The 15,819-nt window shown below is 49.7% G+C and overlaps 9 protein-coding genes across 9 annotated transcripts; 3 read left to right on the top strand and 6 right to left on the bottom strand.

Moving 5' to 3' along the window:
• Positions 1-102: 102 nt before the first annotated feature.
• On the bottom strand, positions 103-837 carry N7457_005682 (OB fold domain-containing protein; the record flags this gene model as incomplete). Its single annotated transcript, XM_057176726.1, has 1 exon — positions 103-837. One exon carries the CDS (start codon positions 835-837, stop codon positions 103-105), a length of 735 nt encoding a protein of 244 aa, XP_057031028.1.
• A 158-nt stretch (positions 838-995) lies between these two features.
• On the top strand, positions 996-1,877 carry N7457_005681 (COG1/VPS51 family protein; the record flags this gene model as incomplete). The annotated part of the gene is made up of 1 exon (XM_057176725.1): positions 996-1,877. The coding sequence occupies one exon, from the start codon at positions 996-998 to the stop codon at positions 1,875-1,877; it is 882 nt and encodes a 293-aa protein (XP_057031027.1).
• Positions 1,878-2,278: 401 nt separating this feature from the next.
• Positions 2,279-3,250, bottom strand: N7457_005680 (DUF1917 domain-containing protein; the record flags this gene model as incomplete). The annotated part of the gene is made up of 2 exons (XM_057176724.1): positions 2,279-3,141; positions 3,196-3,250. 2 exons carry the CDS (start codon positions 3,248-3,250, stop codon positions 2,279-2,281), a joined length of 918 nt encoding a protein of 305 aa, XP_057031026.1.
• A 988-nt stretch (positions 3,251-4,238) lies between these two features.
• On the bottom strand, positions 4,239-5,879 carry N7457_005679 (epoxide hydrolase family protein; the record flags this gene model as incomplete). Its single annotated transcript, XM_057176723.1, has 8 exons — positions 4,239-4,337; positions 4,398-4,553; positions 4,620-4,740; positions 4,805-4,991; positions 5,048-5,056; positions 5,115-5,387; positions 5,448-5,581; positions 5,659-5,879. The coding sequence occupies 8 exons, from the start codon at positions 5,877-5,879 to the stop codon at positions 4,239-4,241; spliced, it is 1,200 nt and encodes a 399-aa protein (XP_057031025.1).
• An 858-nt stretch (positions 5,880-6,737) lies between these two features.
• On the top strand, positions 6,738-7,925 carry N7457_005678 (geranylgeranyl pyrophosphate synthetase; the record flags this gene model as incomplete). Its single annotated transcript, XM_057176722.1, has 1 exon — positions 6,738-7,925. One exon carries the CDS (start codon positions 6,738-6,740, stop codon positions 7,923-7,925), a length of 1,188 nt encoding a protein of 395 aa, XP_057031024.1.
• A 354-nt stretch (positions 7,926-8,279) lies between these two features.
• On the bottom strand, positions 8,280-9,596 carry N7457_005677 (isopenicillin N synthase family dioxygenase; the record flags this gene model as incomplete). The annotated part of the gene is made up of 5 exons (XM_057176721.1): positions 8,280-8,327; positions 8,380-8,551; positions 8,599-9,215; positions 9,271-9,378; positions 9,438-9,596. The coding sequence occupies 5 exons, from the start codon at positions 9,594-9,596 to the stop codon at positions 8,280-8,282; spliced, it is 1,104 nt and encodes a 367-aa protein (XP_057031023.1).
• A 331-nt stretch (positions 9,597-9,927) lies between these two features.
• Positions 9,928-11,589, bottom strand: N7457_005676 (MFS transporter; the record flags this gene model as incomplete). Its single annotated transcript, XM_057176720.1, has 5 exons — positions 9,928-10,013; positions 10,063-10,236; positions 10,302-11,144; positions 11,200-11,445; positions 11,502-11,589. The coding sequence occupies 5 exons, from the start codon at positions 11,587-11,589 to the stop codon at positions 9,928-9,930; spliced, it is 1,437 nt and encodes a 478-aa protein (XP_057031022.1).
• Positions 11,590-12,999: 1,410 nt separating this feature from the next.
• On the top strand, positions 13,000-14,323 carry N7457_005675 (uncharacterized protein; the record flags this gene model as incomplete). Its single annotated transcript, XM_057176719.1, has 2 exons — positions 13,000-13,205; positions 13,294-14,323. The coding sequence occupies 2 exons, from the start codon at positions 13,000-13,002 to the stop codon at positions 14,321-14,323; spliced, it is 1,236 nt and encodes a 411-aa protein (XP_057031021.1).
• Positions 14,324-14,616: 293 nt separating this feature from the next.
• On the bottom strand, positions 14,617-15,528 carry rpnL (proteasome regulatory particle lid subunit rpnL; the record flags this gene model as incomplete). The annotated part of the gene is made up of 2 exons (XM_057176718.1): positions 14,617-14,895; positions 14,962-15,528. 2 exons carry the CDS (start codon positions 15,526-15,528, stop codon positions 14,617-14,619), a joined length of 846 nt encoding a protein of 281 aa, XP_057031020.1.
• Between the last annotated feature and the right edge of the window lie 291 nt (positions 15,529-15,819).

Raw genomic sequence — 15,819 nt, 5'->3', positions numbered from 1 at the left:
AAGAGAAAGAAATGCAAATTCCATACCTTAATAACAAGTGCAAGTATAAGCAAAGCCCGGCCATCTAGAAAGCTGCGTGTGCGCGCGATGATCCGTGCCCTATCATGCTCCCTCGATTCCCGCAGTCTTCTCTAGTAACCTAGCCTTCCTACCCTCCTTCCACGGTTTGTCCAAGACCTCAATCTTGCCTCCGAGCACCGTAACAGACGTAGGAGAAAGCAAGATCATACCTCGTGCAATCGTCGGATTTCGGAGCAAGAGCTTCGCCCCAATAGCAAGTTTCTCCAATGATATCCCGTTGATACGCTGCATTTCAATTGCCACAGCCATATTCCCTGCTGCATCCTGAAGAATCAAACGATGCGGTCCATATCCACTGTTACCAGACGCACTTGCCGCGCCGTTCGCCGGGTTGTTATTCGCACGATTGTTCTCCGTCGCTTCGGGATCCTCGCCTACAGCTATTGTGCGCACAATCTCACGGCCACGGATGGCCTCACCACGCTCGACACGTTCAATGGCCTCGATCTGGCTCCACAGACTCGTGCCTATATCTTCAATGTCTAGCACTTGGACGGGGATTGAGCCCTGCACATGTCGTTCTTGGATGTTTGGATCGTGGGTATCGACTGGTAACACGCATGACCTATGCTTAGAGAGCGATTCTTGGATATCAGAGGTGAGGAGGCGGAATATAGCGGTCTTTGCGAGCGCAGAGGGGGGGATGTTGCGTTGTGATGTGCTGGAGGATGATAGAAAGGCGTTGAGCCATATTTGAGACACTGATAGTGATTTTGTGCTCAAAATTTGGGCTGCAATCTGGTCCGGACTAGCCATGCTTTCTCAAATCAACTATATTCTTGCGGTTAAGTTAAAGGAAACGCGAAGTCGGGGAAGCTCTCAACGCGGAAAAAACACGAGCACAGACCACTGCTTAAAGCAATTGATCTGGCCCGACGCTCTCACCTCCGACAACTCCGACAACCACACCTGCAATGTCGACACTATCGTCTCCTCGTCCGTCCATCGCTTCCTCCAGAGCCCATTCCCCAGGGCCAGCTTCATCTCGCGCCTCGCTCGATGCCTTGAACACCAGCGTCAGCGGGGGTCTCAGCGCCGCATCCACTCCATCCACTGCACGAGCGCTCTCCCCCTCACTCCCTCCCCGACGCAATCGCAACGCCCTCCGAGACTATTACAACCTCAAGCCCCCAAGCGCAGAAACATCTGCTCCCCGGGATGCATCCCGCTCCCGCAGCGCGCCACGAACTACAGATGCAGGAGACATCTCCGACCCATCAGCTCTGGGGTCGGGAACGGAGCTCGACAGTGCAGACTTCAACCCGCAGCGATATGTCGATCATCTATTATCAACATCATCGCTAGCTACGGTGCTCAAGGCGGAGAACACGTTGGTTGGAGATATCCGAACTCTAGATGGAGAGCGGAAGGCGCTTGTTTACGATAACTACTCGAAGTTGATTCGAGCTGTGGAGACAATTGGCAAAATGCGACGTAGTATGGATGAGCGCGAAGCTCCGTTGACTATGACGAAAACGCTAGGTCCGGCCATTGCCTTTGTTGCCGAGACTGCTGGTGGGCTCATCAAGGAAGGCGAGGAGCAACGCCGGCGAATGAAAGATGCGAAGCTTGCAGACGAGGCTTCAAGCCAGAAGAATGAGAAGGACACTGTTCGATGGGTCCTTGCTGCGCCTCAGAGGTTGGAGAAACTTTTGGCGGAGGATAAACAGGAGGATGCGGACAAGGACTGGAAAGAGATCCAGCATTTGCTCGATACCTGGGGCGCAGTTAAAGGTGTTGCTGAGATTAGGGAGGCATGTGAGAAAATCATGAATCAGGCAGACCACGATGAATGATTACCTTCTTATACACTCGCCTTCTCCAGGCCATAACACATGTGTTTGGAGCTCCTGCGTTTTTGTCAGGGCGGACTATCCCTCCTGACGGGGCCGACAGCCGCGGCCATGACTGAGCCGGCTCATTCATGGAGAGCGTCAGGCGGCCACCTTTTTGATCTATGCGACCCATGATCAAGCGTCCCTGCTTCGAGCTTTGGCTCCAACAACTCACCCTCCCGGAGCTCCTGAAAAGCTCTCGGTCTACACCCTCCCATGACAGAGCCTTCCTGCTACCAATGCTTGAGAACTCATAAAGTATCATAGATAAACGCGTTGCTCAGAGATACCCATTACGGCCATAATATCAATCGTTCAGCATATTCTCATCAATCATGAACAAACCACAATGCCGTCCTCTCTCACTTCCAACCAAGCACCTCTTGACTAGAAAACATGCTCGCTTTCAGCCCATACTCATTCTTGGAGTTGATCTCAAGACAAGTGAAAGCATCACACTTGTAGTAAATCCCCCGAGAACCCCTCCCAACGAGCCCAAGATCAACCAACTTACACAACACCCGCTTAACATCCCCAGTATCCCCGAAGTCAGACGTATAAATGCAAATCAACCGCGACTGCCCATTCCCAGATCCATCAGCAGTAGCAACTTTCGCCGCCTCCCCAAGCTCCCCCTTCTCCATAGCCTTGACCACCGTACTCCAAACCTCGTCCACATGATCAACCGTAGGAAACAGCATCCACTTCCCATCCGTAACACCAGTCTCCCTCCCTAGATCAAGAATATTCCTCTCCAGTTCTTTCCGCATGGGATTCAACTTGCGCGTCAAAGGCGCCGTCGTCTTCGCCCCCGACTCATCATGCGCCTTGCGCAATACCACACTCTCATGCTCATACTGCAGCAGAAGCTCTCTGCCTTTCCTGAGAAGAGTGGGTATATCCCCGCTTCGCCGCGACGAGCCATGCGGATTAAACATCCAAATCCAGGGACCTACGTCAGCAACCTTGGTCGTGGATGGCGGAAGCCGCAATAAGAATCGCTCCACGGGCTCGGTCTTCCCGCGCTGATTGCAATGTCCAGTAGCCGGTTCTGGGGATGCATCTCTCATCGAGACGTCCGATGAATCGTCCCTGCAAGGCCCGCGGGGATTGCGCAGGTTGTTCTGGATTGTTGCTAGCATGATTTCATGGGTTTGTACCCAGAATGGCTCTGGGTCATATGCCGCAGCTTGGGCTTCGAGTTGCTTTTTTACGGTCTCGTCGCCTGGGTAGAGGTCAGTTGGGGTATGGTTGAGTGGAGTATGTAGCTAGCGTTTACCGTAGAAACTTGAGTCGTCGGAGAATAATTCATCGGCTGCTGAGGCTGAGGCCATGGTTTTGGGTCTTGCTGGATGGTTATTTGCTTGATGACTTCTTCCAAGGCTGTTCGGGAATAGTTGGAGATGGTAAGTAGGTGGGCGTGTCCGGGTGGTCTGAGAAACGGCCCGCATTTCTTTTTGCCGGCTCCAACCTTTTAGTACTTCATCAGTATGCCAATCCAAGAGATGACGGAATAATTGTCTTCTTAAATTATTAGCGAATATCCAAGGTGCTTTCTTACGATGTTGACTGTAGAAAACGGCCTAGGGGTTTGCGATAGTGATGTAAGAAATACAGATATCAGAAGATCGAACTATAAAATCTTCACCGTCCGGACGAGCTGTATGAGTTGGCTAGATACACCTGAACACAGGCAGTGAGCAATAGCAATGAGTCCATGTTGCTTCTAAGTAAATAGCCAAATAGCCAGATGCGGTAATTGTTTGCTCGCAGGGAACCATTCCATTTGGGAAGGTGCGATGGACAAGCGTTCAAATCGGGAAGGAACGTGGGCTGCAGGTGGGTATAAAAAGGGTCTCCTCCCCCCAGATCTTCTTTTTCTTTTCTTCTTCCTCAACCCCTCTCCCTTACCCATCACTTCCTCGCCATCCACCTTCTTGTCACCCGCCGTAGGCCGCTCTCCGGTGTTGGGTACAGGGTTCGTGCGTACAGCGCTGTCAACATCTATTGTTGAGGGCCATGCGCCAACACTCAGATCAAACTGCCAGTTCTGGTGCGAGTAACGGCCAAGTCATAGCTGGGCATTCTTGAGGGTCACCTCGAGGAGTCCAATAGCTTTCGACGGTCCCACTGAATACATTAGAAGAATGTGCTTTCCTATAGACTCAGGTAGTTGTAGTCACGTATTTTCCTATCTGTATACATGACACCACATAAACAGTTCATCTTTCACTCTGTAGACGTGTAATTCCAGTTCAAGTTTGTTTACATTGTACTGTGCATCTCTGTGCCCTTTCTTCATTATCATATGTTGGTCTCTCCTTACTGTGCGCCAACAATACCTGGCCATACCTGGTCAACAAACTTGACCAGATCCGCTTTCAACTCATCGGGTCTCTCCAGTGCTGCAAAGTGTCCGCCCTGTGATAGACAGAGGCCAGTGTTAGTCCTCAATTCTCAGCCACCGGTCAGAAAGCTCACCTTTTGATGCTGCTCCCAGAACACCAAGTTTCCTGTCGTCTCCACCCACGAGCGTGGTAGTCGAGCAATCTCCATAGGGAACGAGGAAAATCCGAATGGTTTGTGAATATACCAGCGGGGATCATTGCTAGCTGGAATTGGTGGTGAGGGGTAATTCTGTGTATTCCCATCAGATCCCTCATTGCAGACATCGATCAACAACCGTTAGGGGAAGAGACTCACCTGTCGATAAGTATAAATCGACCGGGGGAATGTCTCCGTGAGCCAGTAAAGTGTGACAGATTCCAAGATATCATCCGGGGGAAGTGGATCATCGACCCATTCCAAGAACTTCTCTCCAATCCTACGCGTGTGGGCTTTGTCAGTCCTGTAGAGCACCTGGGCAGGCCTTGAATCTCGAGACTTACCACGCCAGAAGAGCGATAGGACTCGATGACACAACGTGACCGATGGTACTAGGTCGGGTGCCATGCTCAGTTGCATAACCGGCGCCCGTGGATAAAAAGTTCATCATCTTTTCAATGCCTTGGATCTCAAACGCGTTGAGGTGTTCGTCTGTCATGCCGTCCGGCTTTCTCATGAAAACCACGTTGGCTGGGGTAGGTTGGCATTGTAGTCACGGAGTGAGTTGTATAAAGAGGAATACTTACCATGTACGGCTATACTACTATGTTAGATCAAGTTCTATCGTCTTGGAAGACACACAAGGTATCATACCTTTGCAGCTCTCATGGTCCACACCCAAGTGCCTGACAACTCGACTTCCAATGTCTCCCCCTTGGGCAATATAGCCACTCTCGAAGCCGAGATCTTTCATCAGATGATCCACTACACGAGCAATGTCACCCGTTCCAAAGTCCCTGTCCAGTGGGGGTCCTGATGAGAATGCGAATCCTGGCAACGACGGTACAATCAAGTGATAAGGTAAGGTTTCCGGTGTATACTCATCTCGGAACTTTTGCAGTATAGGTAAGAACTCGAGGAAGCTCCCTATTAGTAAATCAGCCATGCATTACTGAAAGTAAACCCAAGTCCAGGATCTACACCTACCAGGCCAACCATGCAGCAACAAGAGAGGAACAGCATCCTTTTTTTCCGAAAAGAGTCCTACGAAGTGAATCGTGAGACCTTCAATCTCTGTCAAGAACTGAGGGAAGCTATTGATCCGATCTTCGGAGGATTCCCTGGTATGACTGTTCAGTCCTATGCACAACATTCAGGCATACTTGCGCGTATGCATGGAATGATATGAGATCCTTACCAACGGTAGGACCTCAGCCATAAATCTCGCATAGCGACAAGCCAATCTGTGGAGACACCATAGCGACGGTCTGTCTGGGAATTTTCGTAAGTGTGTGGTGCAAATCTCGCTATCTTGACCAATGTCTCGAGCTCGGTGAGCTTGGCCTTGGGGATGGCGGCCTTGAATGGTATCAGCGCGGCCTTTGCCGTGGCAGGTGGAGTGCTGAATGGTAAAGGCATTACAGATTGAGTGGTTAGCCCCTTGAACTTCGAGGGATCCCACCCTTTTTATACTCCATACGCCATACTCAGGGCTCCGCTGTCAGGCAGCTGCGTCATGTGCGGGGTTCTGACGGATCCCGAGATCGGCTTCATGCTTACAAACGTACACTCCGTGAAGCCCATGAATGGAATATGCGGTCTCTGGGATTCATTCGTTGGAGATTTGGATATTGTCTCATTCTATCCGGACCTCCTTCAATGCCCTCGAGATGTTCCCTGTGTACGTGCTAAAACATTGTAGCGTGTTTGTTGAGATCATCGTTGTCCTCAAAAGCAGTGCCGGACATTCCTGCGGAGCGTTATAGAGGTAGTCATTGGTTATATCCGGAGGGTCGATAAAGTCGTTGGCCTGTTGAGCTTACAGACGAGTGCAAACTTGCCAGGAAAGTCAACCTCGCCTGGGCTTTCGGATCTCCACAGGCAGATAGCAATAGGCAATACAAGTTGATACCCTGTTCCTAACGCGTGTGAATGATAGTGGGTGCTGCTATTACTGCAAAGAAGGCAGATAGTCAATTGGCTTAGGCCATTGTCATTGTGCCGGCTTATTACAAGGCTGCAGCAAGTCAACCATACTATGTGTCTTCACAAAGATGCATCTCAATTCCTGATTGTTCAGACTTATTGACCATGGCAAACTGGGCAGCATGATAGATTGCTTGCTACTTGCTCGACACATGAATGCCCTTGTCTTCCCAGAGATAGAGACTCGGTTCCTTCGTCTCGATCATCTTCTTGTTTTCAACTCCCTCTCCCTTCCAAGCCTCAACATCGCACATTCCAAGATCACCAGATCCATCAGTGTCAGACTCCAGAATGACCTCTGAGAAAGACGTAGAGATCTCCCGCCTCGATTTAGAGGCCTCTGCCCCAGCAGAAGCGACCATTACCGATGTTCAGCACCTAGCTTCTTACAACTGGATCGAAGCAACCCAACCAACGATCGCAGTTCCAGGCATTCCAGCACGATGGTCTCCCCCAGAAAAGCCCCAAAAGTTGCAAAAGGACAGCGGTCTTGTGTTCATCGCTCAGAATGCGGCCCGTCATCCTGCTAGCCCTCTCGAGCCGCTCTTCCGCTCCCTCTACATTGAGCAACCATCGTTCGATATCAACCCAATCGACGTCGTGACCGACAGAAACAACATCCGTAGACTGCTCTTGTTCATCCAGCCTAGCTTGGCCAGACGTGATCTCGATTCCTTTACCATCCAGGTGGAGATGGCCGCTCAGACTGCGATATTCTGCCGCGATGAGACCCCTATCTACCAATACATCGCGGTCAACGAGTTTAAGGGGTTTGGCCGTGAATTCGAGAAGGCATACACCACCTATCAGATCGAAGAGAGTACTGGACATTATCGCATTCTGCAATATCGACTGGGTGGTCTGAGATTCCTCGTACGCCACGAGACAGATGGATATCTCGATGAGAAACCCGCCGAATCGAAGGATCTGGTTGCAGAGGAAAGCATTCCAACCAATCTAGATTCCCTATCCCCCTTGCTGGAAACTGCTTCCGTCGATGAGGCCGTTAGTCAACCTCGATTGACCATCAAGAAGGAAGGCTGGGTAGTCCCAAGGGAATTAACCCTGGAGGTCAAAACTCGGGCATTCCACAAGCCTCTTGAACTATCGGAGTTTGCAGCGCAGCTTTGGATTTCTCAGACGCCCAACCTCGTCCGTGCTTATCATAAGGGTGGGCTGTTCTCGACGCCTGAAGTGGACGACATTTCCACAGCGCTACAGGATTGGGAACAGGCCCACCAAGAAGACATCAGGAAGCTCGTTGCCCTTATCACCCGCATTCTTCAAGTTACAAGAGAATGGGGTGGGACCTCAACCATTCAGTACGATGATTCGAAGGATAAGCTGGTGGCCAAGAAGGTTACGGGGAGGAGAATGCTCCCAGATGATCTTTATTCTCTATGGACAGATGTCGTACCGACCGATGTTGAACAGAACATTCCTGAGAAGCACCTAGCAGTCACTGAAGAAAAGGAATGAGCTCGAGGGCAGATAGCAAGACTTGGCTATGATGAGACCCCTCCAACTGAGACCGATATGAAGGGAGTGTCACACTTGCACTGGGAGACTCGGACATAACACCATTACAGGATTGCACATGAGATACAATATTCCAGAAGAGCAAGAAAAGAGATTCACATCGCAGGCGTTATCGAATACAGCTCCCGCGAGAAAAGAATTAGCCTTGCCGTTTTCATAAGAGCTAGCCACGTACGTACATCATCGTATTTTCATCCCCAAGCCACAAGCAATTGCAACGCTATATGGTTCAGATCCATTTTTTAGCTAAATCAGATACCAATCTCGGTTTTCAGAAGCGCATCCTTGACCTTTTCAACCCTGATAACCAACGTATGCCTTTGAAAGCTTTTCACGAACCCACTATTACCTCGTCAGTTATGATATCAGTACATCCAAGCTTTCAACTACCCACCTCGCCCGCTTTGAAAGGCTCTTTGCACGCCGGATTATCATCAGAGATAAAATTTGGCAAAACCGACACCGTGGTATCATAATCGACCCCAAAGAAGAAGGGGATAGAGTAACGTTCGTGGCCGGTCAGATTCGTGACTCGATGAATGGTCGACTTGAACTTCTTATTCGTCCTAAAGATATAAGTTCACATTCTTGTAAATCATCGGCCTCATCTTACCAAATTGACAGACAATCCGCAATGTTAACCACCAACGTTCCTGGCAATGGCGGTGCCAGCATCCACTCCCCGCTGTGGTTCAAGACTTGCAGGCCCGGGACACTATCCTGGGAAAGGATGGTGAAGCATTCAAAATCCTGCAGCAGAGGGGAATCAGTTTTGGAGACCTTCATTTGCAAATTCTGCCATGTAGTTACCGTATGAGCCCCAAGCCCTTCCCGGATCTCTTGCTTCACTGGTTGAGGCGGATAATGCATCATCCTAGAGGTGACTCCTGGATTCTGAACCATCGAATCGAAATATCCTTCGGGTAGATCCAATGCAAGTGCAAATATTCTCATCAACTTTCTGCAAAGGCTCAGCATCATGGCGCAATATCGGATATAGATATCTGAGAAATTGGGAAGCAGGTCATGGCTAGGCCATTGGTTATCTCCGTATAATCCATAAGTATCACGAGGAAGAGGATCATTCTTTGACTTGTGGAGATCCATTGCAGTTTCATATCCGATATCAAATGCCTCTGACAGAGCGCTGACTGCATCTTCTTCATCGACGGGATCATCTTCTGTGCCTGTTGATTTTTCGCCGCCTAGAGGGCTGTAGCCACGGAATTTCTGGGATGACTTTAGTATGTCTTTTATGATGCTCAGAAGTATGGATTAGATATACTTGGGAGTTTGCAATATAAAACCTCATCTTTTGCTCCGCGGGGAGATCAAACAGTCGCTTTGCGGCACTATGTATGCTTTTGATCATATCCTCTGGGATCCCATGGTTCTTGGCAGGTATTTTTAATACTTATTTATATAGTTTGAGAGAATGAGTTATTTTCATACCTTGATATAAAAGAAACCAACCTGTGTACAGGCATCATAGATTGATTGAGCGAGATTCTGTCGCTCGTGGAGATGTGGACTCTCCAAATTCGAGAGATCAATAATCGGAATCAGATCACAATCTGCAAGCTGCGAATTCTGATTCTCCGGTTCAATCATTTTGCTTCGTGCGATTGAAGAGAAAGCATGCCAGACCAGCACTTGGTCTGCAGCTCAGGCTTTATACCTTGCGGGGTAACCCCCCGCCGTTGTCTTCGCCAACCACCAGTTGCTAATTGCCGTACAACTATTCTCTTCTTTCGAGAAAGGGAATATACCTGAGGTTGCCTAGCTAGATATCTATAGGTACACGTTGTTGTCAAAAGACATTGTATACATTTTCTATTCTATCCTAATATATTTGCTAAACTACTCAGAATCATCACAAACTTTTTCATGTGTCGTTTCAACGTGAGATATTTCAATCAACCCAAATGGTCAATCTCGATGGTTAAACCGAGACTTCGGGGGTCTCGGGTGAGGGTAAGGGATCCAGCCAAAGCCATGAAACCACGGCCTGGATGAGGCAAATGATAGCTGCATCGAATCAGTAAATTGAACGGTATCAGGACCAAGGTATACTCACCCAGTGCGATGGTCATCCAGAAGAAGCCCACTAGTTCAAACATAGAGCCCGTCAACAAGGGCCCAAACATCATTCCGAGACCATATGCCACTTCGGTCATGGAGAAGACACGCAAGTTGCTTCTGTTGGCCTCGAAGACATGGGGGTCTTTAGCTTCCATGTCCTTGGCCACATCTATGGATATTAAAGATCACCTTGTTAGCGAGGAAGGGAGGGGAAAGTATAGCAGGATCACTCACAAGCCAATTGCACAGCTCCTGCACCGCGCACTAGAGGTAGAACAGCGCCTAAACCAATCAAACTGGTAGTAAATATAGACTTCCCAGCTGCATCGGACCCGGCCCATGGGAAGTGACGGTCTCCCGGAAGACCCATGAGTAGAAGTGGAGGGATAGACGCAACCCAGCCAAAAACGGTGGGTCCACGTAGTCCGATATGATCACGAAGCCATCCAGCCGGGCCGCTGAGGGCAATATTCGGTACTTGCAAACAGAAGAACATCATGCTGATGAGTAAGCTCTTCCACCCAAATGCTTGTCTCAAATGGACCGGGAGAGTGTTGTTAATGCCCGACATGAGAGAGGAGACAACAACAATGTTGGATAGCGAAGTCAAGACGCGTGGATTGGTAAGCATGATCGTGTAGTATTCGTGCTTGAGATCAGGCTTGTTTTCCATTTCAGCATCATCTGGTTTGATTGCCGCAGATGAATCAGAAAGCAAAGCAGTCGATTCCTCGGGGGCTCCATCACTGTTGAGAATCGACGTGCCAGCAGGCTTGCTCGAAGGTTTGGTCTTCCGCAATCCTTTTGCGGGTTCAATCATAATCAAGCGAGCAATGATATCCAGGAGAAGCACGACCAAGGGAAGGGACCAGGCAGCCCAATAGCCAAACAACTGCAGCAATGTGCCACTCACTGTTGGCCCTGCGACCATTCCCGCAGTTACAAACGACATTGCCATACCCATAGACTTTCCGAGATGCTTCTTATCCACATTGTTGGCCAATAGAGCAAATCCAACAACCCAAGTAGCGGATCCCGCCGCAGATTGCAGAATGCGACCCAGGAAGAGAACCCAGACTGTGTGATGGTTAGCCTGAGGTGATCTTCGTTCGGATTCAGGAAGGTCTCATACCATATGGGGCGAGGGCAATCATAAGAGTACCCGCAAAACATCCTGCTAGAGCAATCAATAGCGGTGTCTTTTGGCTTGGAGTCTTCTCGGCAATGTGAGCGACAATCGGAGCCGAGATGAGACCAATGAACCCGTGAGTGGTGAGCAATGAGGTTGTATATGTTTGAGTCCGAGAAGGATCAAGATGCAGTCGTTCTTCAAGCATATAACCCAAAATCGGAGTTAGAAATCCGTAAAGGAATGTCTCTAGTGGATTGTTAATATTTTTACCATGACTCCGATGTCCAGACAGTGAAACCCACCCGCGAACAAGGCGACTGTGATGGAGGAAACCACCAGAAACCGAGATGAGCGCCATGTATAGCCCCAAGGCTTTGTATCGCCTTCCATGTGAATTGCAGTGTCGAATGGTAATTGTCAAGAAGAAAGAACAAAGTGGGGGCAGCGAAACGAGTTAAGTACTTTTCTGGGGCTAGTAGCACACCGTCAAATGAGAAATTCGCCTTGGAAATTAAGCTAACACACTGAGATAACAATTGCTTACACCCGCATACTCTTTTCCGAGCCCTCCACGTTCTGCCTTCTGGTGTCCTTTGGGGTCTCCTATTGGCAACCGTCCAGTCCAGATCGCCCTCGCGTCTGAGCCGAACATCGTGATCGACACCCCCCATGCACTCCCAATGCATCGACGTCCAAGGGCTGCAAATGAAAGTCGCTTCTCATCACTGATGTGTCACACTTAGAGTTCACGCCCTTGAGAGCCCGCAGATTCCCGGCATAACTATACGAGTGCCGTGATTACTCCGTAAATATGAACCTGAGGTTATATTTCCCCCGTTTGTCAATTGGTTCTATCCGAAGCTAGGACCCATGTCAGAAGCTCCGAGCTCTCCGATGTCAATGCTGTAGGCAGATATCCCACTTAGCCCGTCGGCGACCGTCGGATGTCGGCAAGCTCTTATGTATTAGGATGACTCCGTAGCTAGGCAGTGACTCAGTCCGGAGTAGCATCCGCACTATGACTCGGGTCTCTGGACTTCTTGAATCCAATGCCTTCATATTCACGTCTCACCGGCCAAAGACAAAATAACGGTGGGGCATGCCATGCAATGCAGTGAAACAATAGTTCGAAGGATCGGAGACAGCGTGGGATCGATCTCATTCCGGCGACTCCCAGGGCATAAACAGCTCACATTCAAAGCGGGGATCTAAACGTATTGGTTTGATCGTTCTTCTCAGATTGACTCCATACTCCATATGTTGGCGTGAGAAATCCCAATTCAACAGCATCAATCTGTGCACATCTTCATGGATTCAGGAACTATAAACTACATCGTACAACGACTGTTGCGTAGTGTCAACCCCGGACAATGAACACATGCGTTACCTCTAGCTTTATTTAGGCGATGCTCCCGAGAGGACACCACTTTATACCGCCATATATCACACGCCAAGGAGAGTCATAGTCGAATACTCCGAATACTCCGAATACATCGTATGCAGTCAATGTCTTCGACTTCAACGTGAATTCTCACCGCCCCCACTATATGATTTTTTTTTACTCCGAACGCCATCGGCATAATTGACGAAGAGCAATCAGATCAAAAGCTCGCGTGATTCATTTCCCACAATAGCACAGTGGAAAGAGACCGTCACACGACTTGGCTATTCGAGAGACCCCATTTGCTGTTGGACTTTCGGGCGTTTCCAAGACGCCACATTCCGGCGCCCCTCCGGACTCAACAACTTAAGCCCGAGCCTTGCAAGGTCTAGAATCCTTTCAGTTCAGCCTGCACCAAAATGGCAAGCATCCAACATCCCCAGTCGGCAACCACGGTCTTCCTAGATCAGCCACCCAGTTGCCTGGAGTTCTGCCCCGAAGCCCCGGATTATTTCATCGTGGGCACCTACCTTCTCTCAGAGACCAAGACCGAAGATGGAGAAATCGAACAGTCCAAAACGGGGAGTCTACAACTCTGGAAATTAGACCCGGTTAGCAAAGCCCTGTAAGCAGACTGCAACCCATGTTACATCCCACCCAGCCCTAGTGCCGGTATACCAACCACCGATAACGGAACCACTAACAGCCCTTAGATCTCAAATCCAAAGAATTTCTCTTCCATACGCAGTGTTTGACCTGCATTTCCATCCAAGACAAAAGAACCTAGTCGCAATTGCGAGCAGCGTAGGTTCAGTGTCTTTATTCCAAGTATCAACCGAGTCAGGAGATACACCAAGCATCGTCCAGCTATGGACGAAGCAAGTACACGAAGACCCATCCATCCCAGCGCTCTTCCTCGCCTGGGCCCCGCAAAACTGGTTCCCGCAGCCGGCAGATGGCTTCGCCGTCACATTCTCTGATAGCCGCACAGCCGTTTTCGGGACTGACGGCGATATCCACGAGGAAGAAAATGTTGTAGAATGGGGCACATATGAAGCAAAACAGATGATCGAAGTGTGGTTCGTTGCATTGTCAACTAGTTCTGGGGCAGAGCCCCAGAATCCATCTGGGATACCGTTTATGTTCACGGGTAATGACTTTGGTTCGCTGCACACGCGTCGATTCGATAATACCGCCGAGTTGGATGATCCAGATGAGCATGTCTCGCCGATGCTGCTGGAGCACGATGATCGAGCTCGACACCACACGGCTGGTGTCACGGCTATCCTGCCCCTTTCTGTTCCCATGGTAGACGATGCTCCGGTTATCCTGACAGGAAGCTATGATGAGAGTCTGCGGGTTTACCATGCTACGCGGAGGGGGGAGGTTCTCGCCGAGGAGGGTCTGGATGGAGGCGTGTGGCGGCTGCAATTGTTGGATACGACGAAGAAGCCGGACTCGGAGGATGCGTCGGATGTGTCTGAATGGAGCTTTTTGGTCCTGGCGAGCTGCATGCATGCGGGTACAAGGCTTGTGCGGGTTGCCTGCAAGAGCCAAGATGGGACTTCGGAATGGGGGATTGAGGTGCTGGCGAAGTTTACGGAGCATGAAAGTATGAATTATGCCAGCGGTGTCTGGAAGGGTGGGAGAATTGGCCAGGAAACGGCTCAGTCTAATGAGCTTTTGTGTGTTTCAAGTAGTTTCTATGATCGCAGACTCTGTGTCTGGACTGTTGATCTATAGTCAAAATGGAGAAGCCATGTCTGTCTGGACATCCGCCTTGAAACTATTGGAAAATCTAGCGTATGCTGCTTCTTGTTGCAACATTATTCGCTAGGATTAAGAGTCGTTTATTCCGACTCCGATTTACGGGGAAACAGTAAACCGAATTATTCTAACATGATTGTGATCATGAACACGCTAGACAAAGCACAATGCATAAGCGACAGGTATACAAGTACAACCGCGCCCGAAGACAAGAGAAAAAAAAGTCATTCATATCCGAAGAAAGTATATCGTTTCCATTGAGCATGTGATTAGACAATAGTCTCCAGCTCGCGAGCATAACCCAATGCATTCTCAATAACAGTGCCGCTAGCCATCAGAATATCCTTCTCAGACCTGGCAGTTGCCTCAGGCTCAACGGGGAAGTATATCCGGCCGTCTCGGAGGATCCAGCCGCGCTGCTTGGCGAATTCGATAACTGCGCCCTCGGACTCAAGGAACAAAAGGTTCTTGGCGTTGGAAATGGGGAGCGATGGGTATGCCTTCTCTGAGCAGTCTGCGATTTCACTGCGGATAGTACCGATAAGAACCTAAAAGTTGGATGGTCAGTATACTCATTATGCGGAAATGTTTCGCAAAGCACGCCTGCCACTTACATTCGAGAAAAGTCCAAAGTCTTCCGAAGGAACACGCTCGGACTTGGTCTCCCTCCACACCTTGTCGTAGCTTCCCTCCATCAAGTTACGCTCCAGCTCAACGGGGTACTTGATGCACGCATCATCCTCAACACGACCACCCTTCAAGCTCGCCTCTTCCACCAAGCCCTCTAGCACTGTGTGGAAGTTGGCACTGTCGCCCATGCTCAAAAGAAGAAGCAGATACAATCCTGTGATCTTGCTGCGCTGGCTGGTGCTGAAGTCCACTTCCGATGAACCTTGTCCGGGCAGACCGGCGTGTCTCTCAATATCGTAGAAGGGCTGCAGTTGCTGGTAGTACCGTGTGAATAGCTGCGCATCGGTCTGGCGGATGGAGGCGAGCGCTCCGAGTTCAAGGACTTGGCGGGCAAGAACGACGAGCTGAGGAGGTGTGGAGGGTGTGGGAATCAATGCATTCTGCATAAGTAGGGCGCGCTTGGCACGGATGAGAAGCTCGTTGGCGGCATCGAGCTGTTTGCGCTCAAGAGCACCGTGGAGCTCTGACACAAGGGACTGTAGATCGGACATGGCGTGGATTCTGTGGATTCAAGACAGTGCTCAAAAGGGTATAAATTGGCCTAGCAAGAATCTAAAGCAGGCAGGAAATTATTCGGCGAAAAGAGATAAAGGATTCGGGTTTTTGATTGATGGTTGTTGGCGACATTCCGATGCTCATGACGGAGCTGTGGTGGGCGGTCAGCTCGAGGTCACGTGTGGGAACATTTGGCCAGAGTTGGGCTGGAGATGGGCCTTTCTACAACAATTGCTCATACCTATTTGTTGACTTTAGAATACCCAGTCCCAATACTTAACTCATTT

Source organism: Penicillium paradoxum (assembly GCF_028828445.1).
Source record: "Penicillium paradoxum strain IBT 22861 chromosome Unknown utg000005l_segment0_segment0, whole genome shotgun sequence".
NCBI classification, from domain to species: domain Eukaryota; kingdom Fungi; phylum Ascomycota; class Eurotiomycetes; order Eurotiales; family Aspergillaceae; genus Penicillium; species Penicillium paradoxum.
This window is presented reverse-complemented; position numbering and strand designations above follow the sequence as displayed.